Below are 17,999 nucleotides of genomic sequence, written 5' to 3'. Positions count from 1 at the left end.
AGACAAAGATAGATAGAGATAGATTTGGGGGACAGGGAGAGAGAGAGAGAGAGAGAGAGAGAGAGAGAGAGAGAGAGAGAGAGAGAGAGAGAGAGAGAGAGAGAGAGAGAGAGAGAGAGAGAGATGGAGGGATAGATGGAGGGATAGATGGAGAGGATGGAGAGAGATGGAGAGATGAATGAAGAAAGAAAGGAGGGACAAGATGGGAAAGACAGAAAGACAAAGATAGATAGAGATTTGGGGGACAGAGAGAGAGAGAGAGAGAGAGAGAGAGAGAGAGAGAGAGAGAGAGAGAGAGAGAGAGAGAGAGAGAGAGAGAGAGAGAGAGAGAGAGAGAGAGAGAGAGAGAGAGAGAGAAAAAGGGTAAATGTCAGGAACCATAGCTGCTTACTGGCAACACATCAATATGCAAGCCCTCCACATCTTGATTCAATGCTTCTAATCTGGTAGAAATTATACAGCAAATGGAAAACAAGAAACCAAAAAAGCCATTTCATTGGCCTGTCAGTACAGCTGAAGAAGAAGAAGTTCACACACAATTTATGGTTCGAGTCATCATATCAGATTCTAATTCTCTTTCCAACCCAACACATATATAGCACTTCGTTGGGTGAGGGAAGATGGAGGGGCGAGGCAGTGGGATGGGAGGATGGAGAGCAGGACTGCGGAGTATAAACAGAGGAGGATGGGAACATGTGTGTCTGGGGACCTCTGCCGCTAGACTGGCCCACAGCTCTTTCATGTCCCTCAGCCGTGGCAGGAAGCAGAGGGTTAGGGAGAGGGCCCTAATTAAAAGCTACACTAAACCAGTCACAGAGAGGGAAATCTCCACAAGCCTCCATTCACAGGCCTGCTCTAAGCCTATTACTTACTCATAATAATACTGGCTCTGCAGAAAACAAATTCATGCTCCTTCAGGTCCAAAACCCTAGTTTCAACTAAAAGTAGGACTGCTGGAACCAATGGCAACGTGTGTGACCGACGATCAATTAGTACGTTTATGGAGTTTATTGAAATAGAGTGTTGGCAAGCATTTGTTTTGTTTTCTTCTCTGATTTTGATGAAACACATTTCAACAATCTTTGCTTCTGAAACACCATGAAAGAAAGTGATGGTTACAAATATTTAAACAATGTATTCATTAAAGCAAGCTTGAAACCTTGGAGCATGTTGTAAAAGCTCACCAGATGTAAACACAACAAATACACTGTTATAAAGTGTGTGTGTGTGTGTGTGTAGGTCCTCATGTAAACTCTTTAGCTACTTGCCTTCCCAGGATCACATTCGGTTCCATCAGCCCAGGGCATGTGCTGGGTCTTGCAGCCCCTCTGGGCTCCCTCCGGACTAGTGCACCACAGCCTACGACACTGGGTCTGGGGGACACAGAGAGAAACAGAGAGAAAGTTAACACTCGCTCTCCAACGCTGAGCCCTTTCGTCACAGGCTCATTGTACTAAACACTCATCATTGACAAGGCATGTGCCCTTTAAACACAACCGTGGAAGACAAGCACTGACAAATATCAAACAATCCACAGCGCAATAGAATACCTGCACCCCGGTGCCCTTTAAACACTCTACAACATCTACAAACTGTTTGTGATACAGCTATAAAGCTGTAAATGCACAATGCAACGAAATAACGCTGTACACAGGAGCCCTCTCCTTCAGCAGCACAGTGACAGACTAAGAGGCTTCCCCTCCTCTTTGACAGACCAACGTGTGAATCTGCACGACGTGTCCCTTACCATATATGGGCACACCTGCGTCCCAGGCCCAAATATCAATTCACATTGTTTATTGACATTGTATATCCGTCCAGGGAGCTGCAGAGGCAGACTGTAGGGCCTAGAAAGGGGTTCGTTGAGTAAGCACTCGCCATATCCTGTGCTATTAAGAAATAAAAATAAAATGACTTAAAGAAAAAACAGAAAAAGAGACACAAACAGACAGAAAACACACTCAGTACAGATGGAGAGGTAGAATTCTGTACAATCAGAAAACTACTGTAGAGACAAGATTGTGCTTGATGGAGAAGTAGGCTTTGTTATTATTTGTTATTAGGGTTAGGCTACCCCTTTCCTTAACCCTATATCAACAATGACTCATTTGAAGGCATTTTTGCCCAACCTTTTACACGTCAAGATTAATAGGATATCTACCTAGTCAACCCTGCTTGGGAGTGTGGCGCTAACTATCCAAACATTTCCTAATCGTGTGCTTATTGAAAAGATAAAACATTGGCTGTCACATACTCGAGGAACTCTGTGATGTATTTCCTGCTGCACTTGGACCACATCCAGGGGTTGGTGTAGTAATTGAGAGTGGGCGCCATCACGTGCTGCTGGTTTTTACCGCCATCCTCTTTACACTTGTTACTGTCGTCGTGGGGCATGTTGAAACTGCCAGGGAGCAAAGCCACACACCGGACATTTAGAGGTGAAAACAGATCTCATTTACAGTTGAAACACAGTGTCACTGTCTTAAAGGCCCGTTCACGCCGAGAACGAGAACTATAACGATAAGTATATTTGCGTCCACACCAACCTTGACGGTTAGCTTCTCGCAATATTGTCTTCTATTTCAAATGCGCGGGCGCTTTAATTCGGATAGCTTCTGATTGGTTGTCAGTGTTTGGTGGACAAAATGTCCATTAGCGCCACAGTTGGTCTATCGTCAATGTGCCAAGCGCATTTAACTTTTGGCGTTTCGGTGATGATGAATAAAAGGCAAAATGTCATTTTAAAATGAGTAAGAATTTTCATTATCATTTACCAACAGTATACGTATATAAATATTTTGGTAATTAATCATTCCAAATACTTTAGTTTTCATTGGTTTGTCCAGCCAACCTGTATTAAATTGGGAATCGCTGCTGAAGGGATTGTAAATACTTCAGTTCACTTCAGTCCCCCGATTGTCATTGTATAATTCACACCCTGCTCTGGAAGCTACTGTAATGGTGGTGTATGTATTCAGTAGGGCCAGAGGGCTGGGTTAATAAGGCCTCTGCAGTGCAGACAGGTGCTTGAGGCTGTCGAGGACAGAGAGCATTCTGTACTGTATTCTCCATAACCATGCAGGCCTTATGGCAGTATTGCACTGAGCTCCATTAAGTAGACTTCCAGCAGTGTTGTCACCACTTGTCACGGATAAGAATGGAATTCAACAATCCCACCTTTTGTGTGTGGTAAAAAAAAGAGCATTTGTTTAAGACACAGGAGTTGGTAAAGTCTGTAACAGTCTCCTGCGTTGCTGCCAAGCTCAGGCCAAGCTATGGGGCCAGGCTGGTGCATGCTGCTTCAGGACTTTGAACAACAGACTTACAACAGAGGCATGGTCATCAGCCACACTAGTCCTGGAGGGTGACTGGGTGTGCAGGCTACTGCCCCAGCTCAGCACAGACACCCCTGACCCAGCTGACCAAGCCCTGGGGGTGGAGCCGGGCGGCTAGGTCAGGAGCTTTTGTACCCGACTGCGACAGAGACCTAAACGTGTGTATTTCCCCAGCGTAAGGGAAGGTGACGTGTGGAAGGCGTGAAAGCAGTAGAGAAGCATGAAGTACTCACACATGGCCGAGTTCATGGGCTATGGTGAACGCTGTGCTGAGCCCATTATCCTCACTGATACTGCAGCTTCTGTATGGATCACACACTGTCCCCAGTTCAGCAAGCCCTGAAAACCAGCACCAACATTATCATCACCATAACAATTAGCATCATGATAATAATTAAAATAGATTTTATTTGGCACTTTACATTTGAAACAAATCTCAAAGTGCTCAAAGCATCACGTTATAATCCCACAACTCATCATTTTACTCAGTAGTTGCAGTCGTAACAATGACTAACTTGCTACCTGGCAGTCATTAGCATACAGCACATGGTGTATGCTAACACTAATGCAGTCTACCAGTTCTGTAGAAATGCTCTCACCTAGCGTATCACACTTGTCCCGTGCCCGGCAGATGTCCTGTCTGTGAGGAAGAGACAGATGAGCGGTTTCCAGCACCAGTGAGACACCCAGTGCAACTCCAGTAACATCAAGTACATCTACAGTACCAATGTTTGGTGATGGTTACCTGGTTATGAGAATGGCCGTGTCATGGTGGGAGTGGTGATTCTCCTCAGGACTATTACGGTCTTGTTGCCAGATACAGAAGTTCTTCAGAGTGGTCTGTGCGTTGAAGGAGATGGTGGGGCCATCCTAGAGGGAAACAGGAGATGGGTGACTACTAGTACACATGAAAGAATGTCTCTGTTTTCACTCCCAGAAGGATTATTTAAGATTGGATGGTTGTAAACTTACATCATTGTTTATTATGACCAAATTCACGATCACAATATTGATCAGATTTCCAATGCTGGGATCCTTGTAGATGGAGGACACCTGAAAGATGAAAATAAATAAAGGCATTCATGAAAAGTGGAACCTTCGTACGTAAATATCTTTCAAAGTTCCAAAAGTCTGAAAACAAGCCTGGAGTGCAATTAAGCAGTCAGCTTTCAGCTTTAAAGAGAACAGTCTCTTTAAAGGGCTGATTGGATAGAGAAGCTGATAATGTCCTGTGAGAGAGCCTGTGGAGAATGTAGTCTTTGCCAGGATCATAATATAGGTCAGCTAAGCTCCCCCCTGGGCGCTCTGCTTCAGAGGTCTAAGGAAGGCTCTTGTTTGAAGTGGCCAGGAGTATGCCATCTATGCAACATACCTGAGCTTATTTTTTCCCATTCATCAAAGTTGTCAGACAGATCCGCTTCATGCTCCCCCTGTCCCCCTGACTGTTTGAAATTCTTGTTTACTCCTGCCCTGAACTGCCCTGAACTGCCCTTTCCCCTCTTCCGGCCCTCCTCTGATGACCATGAAGGTACAGCGCCACACATCCACCTCACACACACACCTCACACACACACACACTTCCATGAAAGAGGGAGGCTGAGTAGCTAAGGAGTCAACTGAGCAGGACTTACGATAGACATTAACGTGAGAATGTAGTGCTGGAGGTTGTTGCCGTGGTGTTCCACCATCTTGTTGTCTGCCACCACCATGACTTCTACAAAGCGTGGATAGGAGAGAAAGCGCTTTGATCTCCTGTGAGGTCCTGAGTCACCGTTGCTGCTGTCATTAGTTGACGGGCTGGCCCGGCTGCTCACGGTGCTGTCTGGTCCTGGCATGGCTTCCACAGGAAGGCCTGCACTCAGAGTGTCCAGGTCATTCAGCATGCTGCCAAACATAGGGTCCGACACCACTGGCCCTGACCTTGACCCCGGCCTCGTTAGAATCTTCTTCCCCATATCCCTGTGTTCATAGCCTGGGAAAGAGACACATATTTCAAGTCAATAATTTGTACTCAACACACAAAGTTATAGGTTTCTCTCTTTAGATTCAAGCCACTGATTACTAAGTAAGAATAGCATGTCATAACTACTATGTCATACCTACTATTTCGTAACTCATGTACAAGAAGGTTGCTTTGATCTTTAAAGTTAAGCATTATCCTTATATTGGATAATGTATTCAGCTGAATTCTGGTGAATGCTTACGTCACAAATGTAATGCTGGTCACCCTTTATTTATTAGAGTGGGAAGAGTGAAAAATGTTTTTAGTCTCTCATTTTCACACGCACACAACTGCCTGAGATCTTGGGGTCTTGCTTCGAGGGAGTGGGGTGCAAAGGGGGAGAAGAAAGAATGGGTGGTTCATGTTAGGTAAACTTGGCACTCAGGCATGACTAAAGCCCATGTCTCAGGAAAATAAGTCAATGACTGGACAGTCCAGTTTGAGGGGAGCAGGGAAGTGCACTTAGTCTGATTTCAATCTTGATGACGACCATACCAAAGGCAAAACAAATGGAGTACCACGCCTTGGTTGCTTATACTGTATACCACTTCATCTATACCTGCTGCAATGCAACACCACTCAGGCAGTACAGAACATGACCCAGACACCAGCCCTGACTTATTCCTATCCATGATTTATGATGGTAAACAGACTGAAACCAACCACTTCAAAACTTCTTAAACTACAAAGGTCTTCTGTAAAAACTGCAAAAGCTGTTTCATATTCAACCCAACTGTATTTGTTCACAGTTATGAGTCATACTCACATTCTGTTGAGAGAATCAGAGGAGGACACCCACACATCTAAATGTATATTTATACACACTCACAAACTACAAAGATCCATCTCAAAGACGGCAAAGTATATGCAGAAACATGTGGTGCATACATGACAACAATTCAAATGTATTTTCATAGTCATGCACACTGATGTTTCCAGTCTGCAATATTATTTCTTGCTGTACAATTTACGCCTGGTCTTCATGGTGGTGGACCTATCATGCTTTCTTATCAAAGGACCAGAGGAAGTACGAGAGTCAACAGGAACTTGTAGCAGTAAACGAAGATTTGCAGATACCAGACAGAATTACAGACCAAAGGGGTTTTCCTGTCCAGGAGCTAAAAGGGTATAGTAGATACAATGGAAATAGCAAACTGGTTTCCTAACAAAGTGTGAAATAAATGCATTACTCTTCTCATGTGACGTATCTGCTGCATTTTACATACAGGGCAGCGGAATCTAGGCAGTAACACATTGAGTTGTGTTGAGATGCAGTGTTTGACTAGGCTACATGAGGAAGTGATCTTTTGGATCAAATCTCAAGTCAGCAATATAGGGTTTCTCTCATATCAAATGTATATGATCTTGATGATTGTAGAATGTGTATACTGTAGCATTATAGCAGCATTACAACCTTCGTAATAGCACCCTAACTGTCTGTTACTGCCTTGCTTCCTATTGTATGCATATCTTGGACTACAAGGATCACACACAAAGAACAGTTATCCTAACATACATCTATGGGTGCCCATTAAAGGCCAAATAACGAAGGGGAGGGTTATCAGAGACTGGAACACACACACACACACACACAGGCACACACTCACACACAGACACACACACACACAGGCACACACAGACACACACACACAGACACACACACACACACACAGACACACACACACACACACAGGCACACACACACAGACACACACACACAGGCACACACACACAGACACACACACAGACACACACACACACACACAGACACACACACACACACACAGACACCCACTCACACACAGACACACACACACAGACACACACACACAGACACACACAGACACACAGGCACACACTCACACACAGACACACACACACAGACACACAGACACACACACACAGACACACACACACAGACACACACTCACACACAGACACACAGACACACACACACACAGACACACACACACACAGACACACACACACAGGCACACACTCACACACAGACACTCACACACAGACACTCACACACAGACACACACACACACACACACACACACAGACACTCACACACAGACACACACACACACACAGACACTCACACACAGACACACACACACAGACACACACACACAGACACACACACACACACACACACAGACACTCACACACAGACACACACACACACACAGACACACACTCACACACAGACACACACACAGACACACACCAGTTTGTTTACACACGTAGCAGCAGCTATGGGACTCCCATCCTCCCCGCTCAGTGTGGTCGAGCGCCATAAGGAGGACACTGGGTGAGGGTTTAGTAGAGCAGACACACTCAGCAGCTAGCTGACTGGATTACTTAATTAACCTGACTCTGCAGTATGGGTGTGTGTGTGTGTGTTGGGGAGGTGTTCTTGATTGTTTTGGTTCTACAGTGTCTTATCCAACTGAATATACACTAAACTAAACTATCACAGTACCCAAACAACCAGTACCTGAAGTGTCACAAGCGGGTCCCTCCTTGCCAGCCTCTTTCTTTGGGGCGTCCTTTCTGTACACGATATGAGGTTTGGTGTGTTCTTCTTCATAGTGCTCTCCTTTGTAGCTGTGAAGGGGCTCCACAAAAAACTCCCCATGTGGTGACCTGAAAGTGCCAAGCTATGGAGAACAGAAAAAAAAAGAATTTGTAGATTAGTTTGTAAAACTGTAACTGTTGACATTGGAGCGTACAGTAACATTGGAGCGTACAGTAACATTGGAGCGTGACTTAGCACGGCTAGATAGATAAGTGCAAATGGGCCTGTTCTAGACCCCCAATGGTTATATTTTCACACGTGGTTATTTAATGGACGATTATGTGGTGAAATACATGTGTGTGCATGCAGTGAAGGAGGAAAAAGTCAGATAACACAGCTTTCGATGCCTATCAGCAAACAATGTGATTTTGTTTCTTTCTTGGCAGACTTCATGGAAGACTTTTTTACATTTCATGCAGCACAGCCAGTGCCACTAGTTTGGATTCAATGGTGGCCTTGATGAACTGGGAAAATCCTAAAGTGATAAAAGTATTTGGTGTAATTTACATTTAATGCATTTAATGCATAATAATATCTCCAGTGTAGTTATTTGAAATAGACCAATACATTTTTCGGAAGAACAACAGGACCTTTGCTGGTATGTATTAGTAAGCTGAGATGGTTGTGCTTCTTTCAAATTCACTGTCTGACGTTTTTACGCTCGGAACCAAATGATGATTACGTCAGCAGCTCCACAGGGACTCCAGCTCACGCTCCAACTGCACTGATGTGCGTAGGACGTCACCGATTGTCGGAGATAAATGAGTGCGAGCATGCATGCACATGTGTAGCAGAGGAATTGGCTTCGAGTGTATGGATTCGACTTGCAGTACCGTAGTTTGAACAATTATTTCTTAGTTACGTAATTTAAGAGGTTACAATGTCAGTAGAAGAGCACTTGGGCCTGGCGGGGTAGTCTTTTACAAGTTACATTCACAAACAACTCCACCTTCCGTTTCGATAAACTGTGCGTAAATATCCTGATACTCCAATTGTTATAGTATCTAATCTGTATAAACGTTATGTCCTTGCTATCATTTCATTAAATGTTGACATTGGCTTCAAAGTTAGACCTAAAATACCCAGACATAAATCACCATTTTAGTAAATATTCAAATGTGCGTAAAAACTTACCAATCCAGAGCATAGACTGATGACCGCCGTGTGGTCCGTTTTGGCATTCACATGGCCTTTATAGAAGCAGTGCTGATATTCAGTATCTTCTTCCTCCTCCTCGGCTGAAAAATCCGTTAGATTACCTCCATTACGTACTCCTAGTACTGTCACAGTGTACAGTGGCGCAATAAATCCAGATTCTAGTGTAAGGTTGAGGTGGAAACTCTGGCCGAAAGCAGATATTCTGTAGTGGACTCTTGTCGAGGCCCACTGGTCTGAAGCGTTGTCAAGGCTCACATCGACACTACGTTTTCTCCTTCTGAAGTGTAGGCTTGTGGGGAACTGGTCACCGGCTTCATTCACTCTAGTCGGCGTAACAATTTCATAAGTGCCAAGCTGTTCTGGCACTGTTGCTGGAGAGGCAAAATCAGTGAGCATGATTAATAAGTAGCCGTGTGGGGAAAACCCGATGAAAATGATAAATCATAATCACATATTGTGAAATTAGACTAGATGTGATAATCATGTAGTAGCCTAAGGCGTTAGATAATGTGTGTGGGTGTGTGAACTGTAGATCTTGGTTAAAATTTGGTCATTCAATAACTTCAGACTTCTATAAAAGCATTGCGAGTCATGTGCTTTGCTGATTCTGAAAAAAAGTCATTCATTCCGAGTATCCCGGTAACCAAACAGCGGTCCACAAGGGAAAAAAGTGGAAACTGAGGAATCGTCATACTTTACCTTTTCTTGAATTCAATAAAGTTTTTCCCGTGAATGCCACTACGTTCATTAAATCAGGGAATAAAAGCAACCCTAGTCCCCAAAACAGCACATGCATGGTTGTACACGTTATGGGGAGAGCGGAACCCCCGAATTCAGTATTCCTCCTGCACTGGCTGTGCTCCGGTCACTCCGGCTCACCGCCGTATTCCAACTCAGGCACGCGTGTGTGTGTTTGCCACATCCAATTGTATTATCCTCGACTCTTGAGTGGATGGTTTCTTGCCGGTAAGGTGTGCTGAGTTGTGAGCGTTACGCGTATTCCCTGGCGAACCTGCATACTGCAGAGAGGGGTCGGTTATACAGACACTCAACTGTGGTGGGCTTCACTGTTCGGGCCGGGGCAGCTCTACAGAGCATTTTAAGGGGCGGGTTTACCCAAAGGTAGGCTACATTAGAGCAAGTTACGCCTCTCAAAACAGCCACTCCCGTTACAGTGACAGGACCAGAGAGGAAAATAGTGGTGCTGAGCAATTACAGCTGCAGTGTAGTGAAACTATTTTGTCCTGAAGTGGAAATTCATTGTGAATGAACGTTAGTGTACTGTGACCGAAGAAGATGAGCAAATATACACTTATCATTCGCTAGCGTTAGGACTGCATATTTCTCCACTTCAGAACGTTCTCTTTATAGTTTTACATCTTTCAAACAACTACAATTGCTGCACGCGCGTATAGGCCTAAATGAATGCCGGTTTTGATTTGATGATGATGCCGGTGAAGTTTAGGCATTCAAAGTCTGCGATAGTTGGGTTTAGGAATTAAATTCACGTGGTTAGAGCTAGGTCTACACTAGGTTCACTCCAGCAAAGCACACGTTTTGCACTTTGGGGCACCTCGAGACTCTTTGGTCTCAAGCACAGCACAAACTGTCTCAGACACTTGACACGTACATGTTATTTCATTTATTTATTTTTTAACAGACACAGTCAAACTAAGCACAGTCCACCATTGCATTATGGATCACATAAGTTTAGTAGCCTATTCGTTGGTTTTCATATCGTTTCACGTGAGTGTGGAAACGTATTGCTATAGATTTACAAATACAGTGCATTATCAAGGGAGAAGGTGAACTCATCATTCAAGAGTGCTTAAAGTGCTAGGTGTGCTATAATGGCTATCGATGCACTGATCCAAGGTGTCGAGTAGAGCTTAGGCCCTTGTAACTGTATTGTTTGGTGTGGTTTTATTAGGATACATCTACATTACAACAATACCACATGGAATCCTTTTCAAAGCACACAGCTGTTAAGTTGAAGATCAAAGGGTGAGATCTCTATGATTCTCTCTTACTCTCTCTCTTTCTATAACATGCACACAAACAGAACCAAACACATACTTTCACAAACACCTTTGCAAAAAGGCAAGGCACTCTGTTCTGTGATTGTGAAGGAAACTTTTTGTAAAAGACAATGTGTCTCTGTCCAGCCAAGACTGATATGAAGAAAACTTGACTGAGCCGGCCTCACAAATGTCTCTGCCGCTGCCTCAGCGTGGAGCGGGTCTCGTATGATGTCGTCAACACGAAAACAGAGATCCACATGACCTACCCATCCAAGTGGATCTTCTCCGCCCTTTAGATCTGATGTGGTGATAAACGTTGTCAGATGGCACATTATACTAGCTAATTTGCTGGGTACGACCAGCCTGGTCCTATCACACATTGCAACTCCTATCATAGTGTGCAGGTGCACAGCTAAAACAATATCCTCATAGGAAATGCCTGTGGTATTGGAGGCGAGATATATAGCTATAGGGGGTCCTTTCGATGGAAAACAGGCCAACGAGTAACTACACTACAGTATGCAAGCAAAGGCCTTAAGTCTTGCATACAGGCTAAAAGCCTAATGGTATTTTAAGGGTTTTATTGATTTATTTCATGATGTCATAAAATACACACATGTATATTAGTTCTTTCCTAAACTGTTGAGTTGTTTTGCTGGTAGTTTTCATTAATCTACAGCAATTGTAAGGACATTGCCTTTATGTAGTTGTTGGGATCCTCCAGAGCTCCTCTTGCTGTTTTGGAATCCTCCCTCCACGATGACAGACAATTAAAGTTCCTTGAGTAGTTGTCCAGTACAGTTGTGGCTCACAAGTCTAGGAACCCCTTGAAATGCAACCCCTCATTAACAATTAGTCTGTTTCCCAGAACTCTCCATAAACCTTTTTACAACACAGGGGTCACAGGCAAGTATAACCAGCCAGGAAAAACATTGCCATGGGTAATTTTTTTTGCTTTGAATTTGGAGAGCATATAGGCAACACCACACTGCCTCAAAACATTGTTAAATCCTCTAACTCAAAGCTCCTGTTAAACCCATTTATCTGACTGGAGGATGCATTCAATATCATGTTTTTTCTCAATGGATGGCCACGGATCCCTGTGTATATTCTCAACAACAGTCACCTTCTCTAATGTATTCTCCATGGATGGTCAGTGAGGTCAGCGAACCCAGGATGCCCCTGCAGGCAGCTGTAGCAGACGTACACACAGCAGCAGTCTTGACAAACTTGACTTCCTCTCCAGTTCTGATGATGTATGATAAGGAGCATAAAGCTTGAATGGAGTCTGAATTGTGGCTTAGGATTTCAAAGGAGAAATGTAATTGCCATGCTTTTAAGATCCCTCCTCTACCCCCGCCCTGACTGACTTCCTTGGCAAGGGTGAGGTAGTAAATGAATTCAGAGTTGGAAACCAAGCAGAGAGGCTATGTCATTTTCTGTGCAGAGACATCCTTATAATATCTGGCTCATGGTTCTGCTGAACAAAGTGGACTTCAATAACATATGCATCTCGGAAATACCATGCAGTGGTACGTTGGTCGTCCACCTTTAATTTGTCCTGAAAATAAGTGAAGCATTCAAGTGAACCATACTCGACAGTGATCCAGTAAATCCACGGACTCCTGTGGTCTATGATATTAACCATCTGGTACAGTGCCTGGCCTATCTCCAGCAGTGGGCTAATGAGAAGGAACTTCCCCACAATGCTGCTCGTGAAAAGACCTTGCAAAGAACAGAAGTTTTTTTTATTAGTGTCTTGTTCAGTTCATAACACACTTTTCACTGTGCACAGCTAGGAGGAGTCGACTTGACCCTAGGGAATGATTATGTATTTTAAGAGCGCATGTACGTGTGTAAACAGTATGTTTGTCCAGTGGAAAGAGCAATTGTAAGATAGAAAGGAATGAGGTTTGGGGTTGAGCAGATGCGTTTGGGGATGAGGGGATGAGCAGATGATATGAGATGTTAGATGACAGTGAGGATAACTGCAGCCCTGAGAACCTTCTTCCATGTGCTACTTCCTGCAGGACAGGACCATTTGCACTTCCGGCAATAATTGTGTTAACATCTCGAGACACTCCTTTTGACCTGCAGGCATAGTTAGACATCCTCACTTACACGCAAAAGGCATCTTCACATACATACACACACCCGTGCATGCACAAATACTGCCACACACAAACATAGCATGCTTAGCCTCATGCCTTCCCTCTTCAAGTGGTGACGCATACTGTGAGTGCTGAGGGCTTTAGGAGAGAGAGGGGTCTGTTAATGGGCTTTTAGGATGGTCCCAGGCAAGTTTATGTTGAGGACTGCAGACCAAAAACAAGGCTGTACTTCTGAAGAGTAATTAGGCCTTTGGTGAGCTTTCGCAGGCCGTGAGATAGGAGTCTGGAAACTACCCAAGTAGTAGTGCAGCTGTCAGGGGGTCCGCTCCCAAAGCTGAGCGCTTCCCAGATTCCATTCTCTATGGAATGGCAACAATAGTAACATGTCAAAGAACAGACAAACCAGGGTTTCAGAGCCGGGTTGAAGAGGAGGAAGTTGTCGAAGATGTTGTGCTGACCTATATATTACATGTGCCACACACCAAGAGACTCCTTCTCTTACAAAATCCTCTGTTTATGTCTTCAGCATGTTAAAAGAAGACATGGGTCTTGCTCCCCATTTGAAGGTTTTGTTGGGGCTTGTCATTAGTTCGTAACATCCTTACATGTCATGGACACGATGGGTAACAGGGGATCTCGGGGTGATGGGGGTTACAGGGGACCTGGGGGTGATGGAGGTGATGGAGGTGATGGAGGTGGAGGTTTGTGGGGATCTGTTAGCTCACTCAACAGTTGAGAAACAATCACGCAAGTCCACGGCTTGACATGCAGCAGAAGTGACAGGTTATTTAATGGGAAAGTAGTAATATCAGTTGTAGGAGTCTGTATGTCATTGCTTAGCAGTCACCCGGCCCTGGCCTGTACCCCTCTCTCACTTGTGGTCGAGTGCTTCACAAAAGGACAACACCATGACCTAATCGCTCTCAGCTGTGAGAGAAATTGAAAAGATGTCCCAACACCCTGTACGCCTGGAGCTCCCATACAGACATGAGGCAGCTGGAAATAGCGAGGGAGAGAGTGAGAGAAGAAGAGAAGGGGTAGGGGAGGGTTAGGTTCTCCCTCTCTCCCTTTTCACTAAAACAGCCTTTATTTGCAATTCCTCAGTTTGACCTGGTTGGATGTCATGAGGAAAAAAAAAATTGATTTACTTTTTGGATCCTTTGATTTAATGCCAAATGGTGATGTTTTTAGTTGTCCAGATTCATCCACATACACCATGCAATCGTTTGTCTTAAATTAATGATCCAACCACTGCGGTGACTCATGCTAAGTCGCCTACAGTAAGTACATCATACCAGAGTAACAATATCACCTCTTTCATTAACCTTCGCTTCAAAACACTGCAAAAGTATGTATAAACCCTTTCTCCAATCTGCAGAGATGTTCATGTATGGTATTCACTCAGCATTGCATGGAGCAAGTTGGAGGTTAGTGAAGCACAGGATCCTCTTCAACCCCACAAACCCCGCTAAACTAGTTTCCCTTCATCCAGCTGCCTGAACCGTCTCTGTCATGTTAGATATAGTTTAGTGTTCTGGGTCAAGGACTCTATTCTGTGGCTGTCAGGAAGTGGAGAATAGACTGCTCCAAGTCCTGCTGGTAGGCCCACTGCGTGAGGGGCCGACTGGGGCCCAGAGGACCCGCCAGGCTCACTGCAGATGACAGGCTCACAGCGGTGAGCAAAGGACCCCCCGTTGGATGGGAGGAGGAAAAGCTCCACAGAAATGTACCCACTCCAGGAGTGACCCTCTCTGTTGAACCAAGAGGGTTCACTTACTGTAAAAGGAAGTCGTGTAGACTAAGAACACGACTTGGTGTGATCTTCCTGCGACGTATAGGGTCACTGACAAGGAACCAAACTTGTGAGCTAAGGATTCTCTACAAGTTTTTGTAAAGCACAGTCATGTTAGTAATGATTTACTATATGCTTAGTAAGGTAATACCAAAACAATACCATATAGTTGACTTAAAACAGTTCAGCAGTGTCATCTGGGTGTCTGGCCGGGGATGTTGCCATGCAGACTGGGCAGGGATTCCCTGTCTCAGCCTCAGCCTGCTCATTTGGATCTGGTGAATTACCACTCACAAAAGTCTCTCTTTTCCCGAAATCATATTTGATGAATTGATCATGTGATCCCAGTCACAGCCCAGCAGGGTGAGTAGCACCAGGGACTGCTGTGGGTGTGACGCCTGGGACTGCTGTGGGTGTGACACCTGGGACTGACAGCAGAGTGACAAAGAAGGAGTTAGAAAGTAGGGATTCAAGGAGATGATCTCCAATCTCAACCTTGATTACCAGGCCAGACATGGAGCCCCTCTGTAGTCCTGATGGGTAGTCACAAGCAATCATTGTCAGGGAAAGATTGTGCAAAAATATTCAAGAATGTTGTTTGGTTCCACCATATTTCAGTGTTTACAGTGTGTTTCAAAACGATGGAGATGAACAACAATGAATTTCCCACATGATTTGGCTGAGAATGGTAAGAGGGTACACCGTCTCATATGCAAAATTCAGCATTGTTTAAGCATCAGCTTTGATTTGACATATTTAATACTTAACAGTAAGGTTGATTTAGTTGGTGACATACTATAGCCCTACATGATAGGGAAAAGGTGATATTGGTGTAATTTGCTACTGTAATGTGACTATGTGAATTTCTGAAGTACAATACTTTGCTTGTGTTTCTCCCCAATAGACAATTGAAACTCAGTTGTAAAGGGCCTTGAGAATTCAAATCATTATCACAGCATTGCCCTCAATAACAAAGCATGTAACACATCTCCCTTTCAAGGCCGTAGTGTTTCTGAAGTTATTCAGCTGTAAAGATTTGTTGAAAAAGGAAGACTGCTGCAGGTCAGTGCAATGGGTATGCTCGAAAAGGAGGCAGTGGGCCAGTTGGAGCACTGTGCGTTCGCAGAGGTTTTGACTCAAGTGGATTTATGATGAAAACACAGGTGTGAGGAGGAAGAATGTCCGTGCGGGTCTTCCTCCCACTCTCTCTCCCTCTGTATTTCTCTCCCTTCTCAAACTCCTCTATCTACCATGTTCCCAGGGGCATAGTAATTCTGACCGCAGCTCTTCTGTGGACATTTCTGTTTAGGAATGAATGAAAGGAAATATCCCCCCCATGTCCAATGGCTCGGATTCCTGTAGATTGTATATCCAGAAGACACCCAGCTTCCAGTCAGAGCATCACAGCACCAACCCAATCTTTTATCAAAGTTTTCTCCCAAAAAGAAAAATATATTTCCAACTATAACAAAACATTGAGAATAGTGTGACTTTAACAATCAGTTTCACCAACAAGATGCAATACAGACTCATCGATAGCCATGTCTGACAACCCTCCAACACTGCATCAGTGTGAGCGCTGTGCTGGACTGGGGTCATACCAGGTTCACTGAGTGGGCATGTGAATGTTTCACCAGGGTAACAGGACTCCACTGAGAGGTCCGGCCGGCCTCTGGACTGTCAGCTGAGTCCTTCTGTGACCAGGGCCTTGGGGGAAGTCCAGGTTCAGTAATTGATACCATTGGAACTTCACGCCGGCTTATTACATTATCCCACGAGCCCAGGGGATGGAGGCAGAGCTGCCTGACTGCGGCTGTCATGTCTCCCACCACAAGCAGTCGCTCGCATCAGAGTTCCTCTCCAAAGACAGTTACATTTACATTACATTTAGCCATTTAGCAGACGCTCTTATCCAGAACGGCTTACAGTAAGTACAGGGACATTCTCCCCGAGGCAAGTAGGGTGAAGTGCCTTGCCCAAGGACACAACATCAGCCGGGGATCGAACCAGCAACCTTCTGATTACTAGCCCGATTCCTTAACCGCTCAGCCACCTGACTCCTTACAGTCAGGTCCCATGAGTGAGGTCACCATACAACACCTCAGACAAGGAGAAGACACACTCTGATGAGGCCAGAAGTTCACCTTGGTGCAGATGTCCTTCTCCTAGGACCAGGCCTTCACAGTTCTGTCACACTCTACAGTATGAGCCGTGCGTATCAACGTGGGTGAGAATGACTTGTTTTGGTGGTTTGAGCTGAGAGATAGGGTTGTAGTTACTGTTCTGTCCAGAGTTTGATTAAAGCCAGGCTCAGTAGAATGGTACAACTTGTCCTTTCACACTCACACATAACACCAAGGATCACACATGTTGAGTTGTTTAAAACGGTGACATATCTTTTTTGACACCTACAATGCTTGTTAATCCCAACAAATCCATTGTCAGATTACTTTTTAAGATTTTCTGTTGATTGTGCAAGGTCTCAATTTCCCTGCGAACTAAACCAAATACAATACTTACAAGACTTTCTAAAATGCAGGGGAGTCAAAGGTATCTAATAGTATTCGTTATTATTTTGTGACACCTCACAGTTAATCCCATACACTCAGACCTGTGGTGAACAGGGAGCAGTTTGGCAAGAATGTTTTAATATTACAGGAATGTCAAATCTGATACAATAACAACACATGGCATTAGAAAGCGCAGGTGATTCTAGTGTAGTAGGACTGGTGGGAGGCAGCGTTGACAGTTATTGCCTGGGCGGGAGGTAAATGATCCCAGGCTGTTAAAGAGTATAAGACATTCTGCAGTATCCTTTACATGCTATATACCTCTACTTAGAAAATATCAGATGGGTGATTATCGAAGATTAGACCAGGGAGAAATACCACAATCAATGCTGTTCAGTCATAGGCCAGTCTTTAATCAGAGACAAGTGACGTGTCAGGCTTCCACACAGCTGGAGAGCTACAATGCATTGCCCAGACAAATGAACA

The 17,999-nt window shown here is 44.5% G+C and overlaps 1 protein-coding gene across 1 annotated transcript in view; it reads right to left on the bottom strand.

Annotated features, from left to right (window-relative positions):
- The window catches only part of adamts9 (ADAM metallopeptidase with thrombospondin type 1 motif, 9), a 38,761-nt gene extending 28,626 nt beyond the window's left edge, over positions 1-10,135 (bottom strand). Inside the window, exons 1-11 of the mRNA XM_062469829.1 lie at positions 9,779-10,135; positions 9,056-9,450; positions 7,841-8,003; positions 4,967-5,307; positions 4,308-4,388; positions 4,081-4,205; positions 3,935-3,975; positions 3,569-3,674; positions 2,255-2,401; positions 1,748-1,889; positions 1,269-1,373 (exon numbers count right to left, since the gene is read on the bottom strand). Of these exons, the coding sequence (XP_062325813.1) occupies positions 1,269-1,373; positions 1,748-1,889; positions 2,255-2,401; positions 3,569-3,674; positions 3,935-3,975; positions 4,081-4,205; positions 4,308-4,388; positions 4,967-5,307; positions 7,841-8,003; positions 9,056-9,450; positions 9,779-9,875 (1,743 nt within the window). The 5' untranslated portion in view covers positions 9,876-10,135. The remainder of the gene's footprint in view (positions 1-1,268; positions 1,374-1,747; positions 1,890-2,254; positions 2,402-3,568; positions 3,675-3,934; positions 3,976-4,080; positions 4,206-4,307; positions 4,389-4,966; positions 5,308-7,840; positions 8,004-9,055; positions 9,451-9,778) is intronic.
- Between the last annotated feature and the right edge of the window lie 7,864 nt (positions 10,136-17,999).

Source organism: Osmerus eperlanus, chromosome 1, assembly GCF_963692335.1.
Source record: "Osmerus eperlanus chromosome 1, fOsmEpe2.1, whole genome shotgun sequence".
Lineage (NCBI taxonomy): Eukaryota > Metazoa > Chordata > Actinopteri > Osmeriformes > Osmeridae > Osmerus > Osmerus eperlanus.
This window is presented reverse-complemented; position numbering and strand designations above follow the sequence as displayed.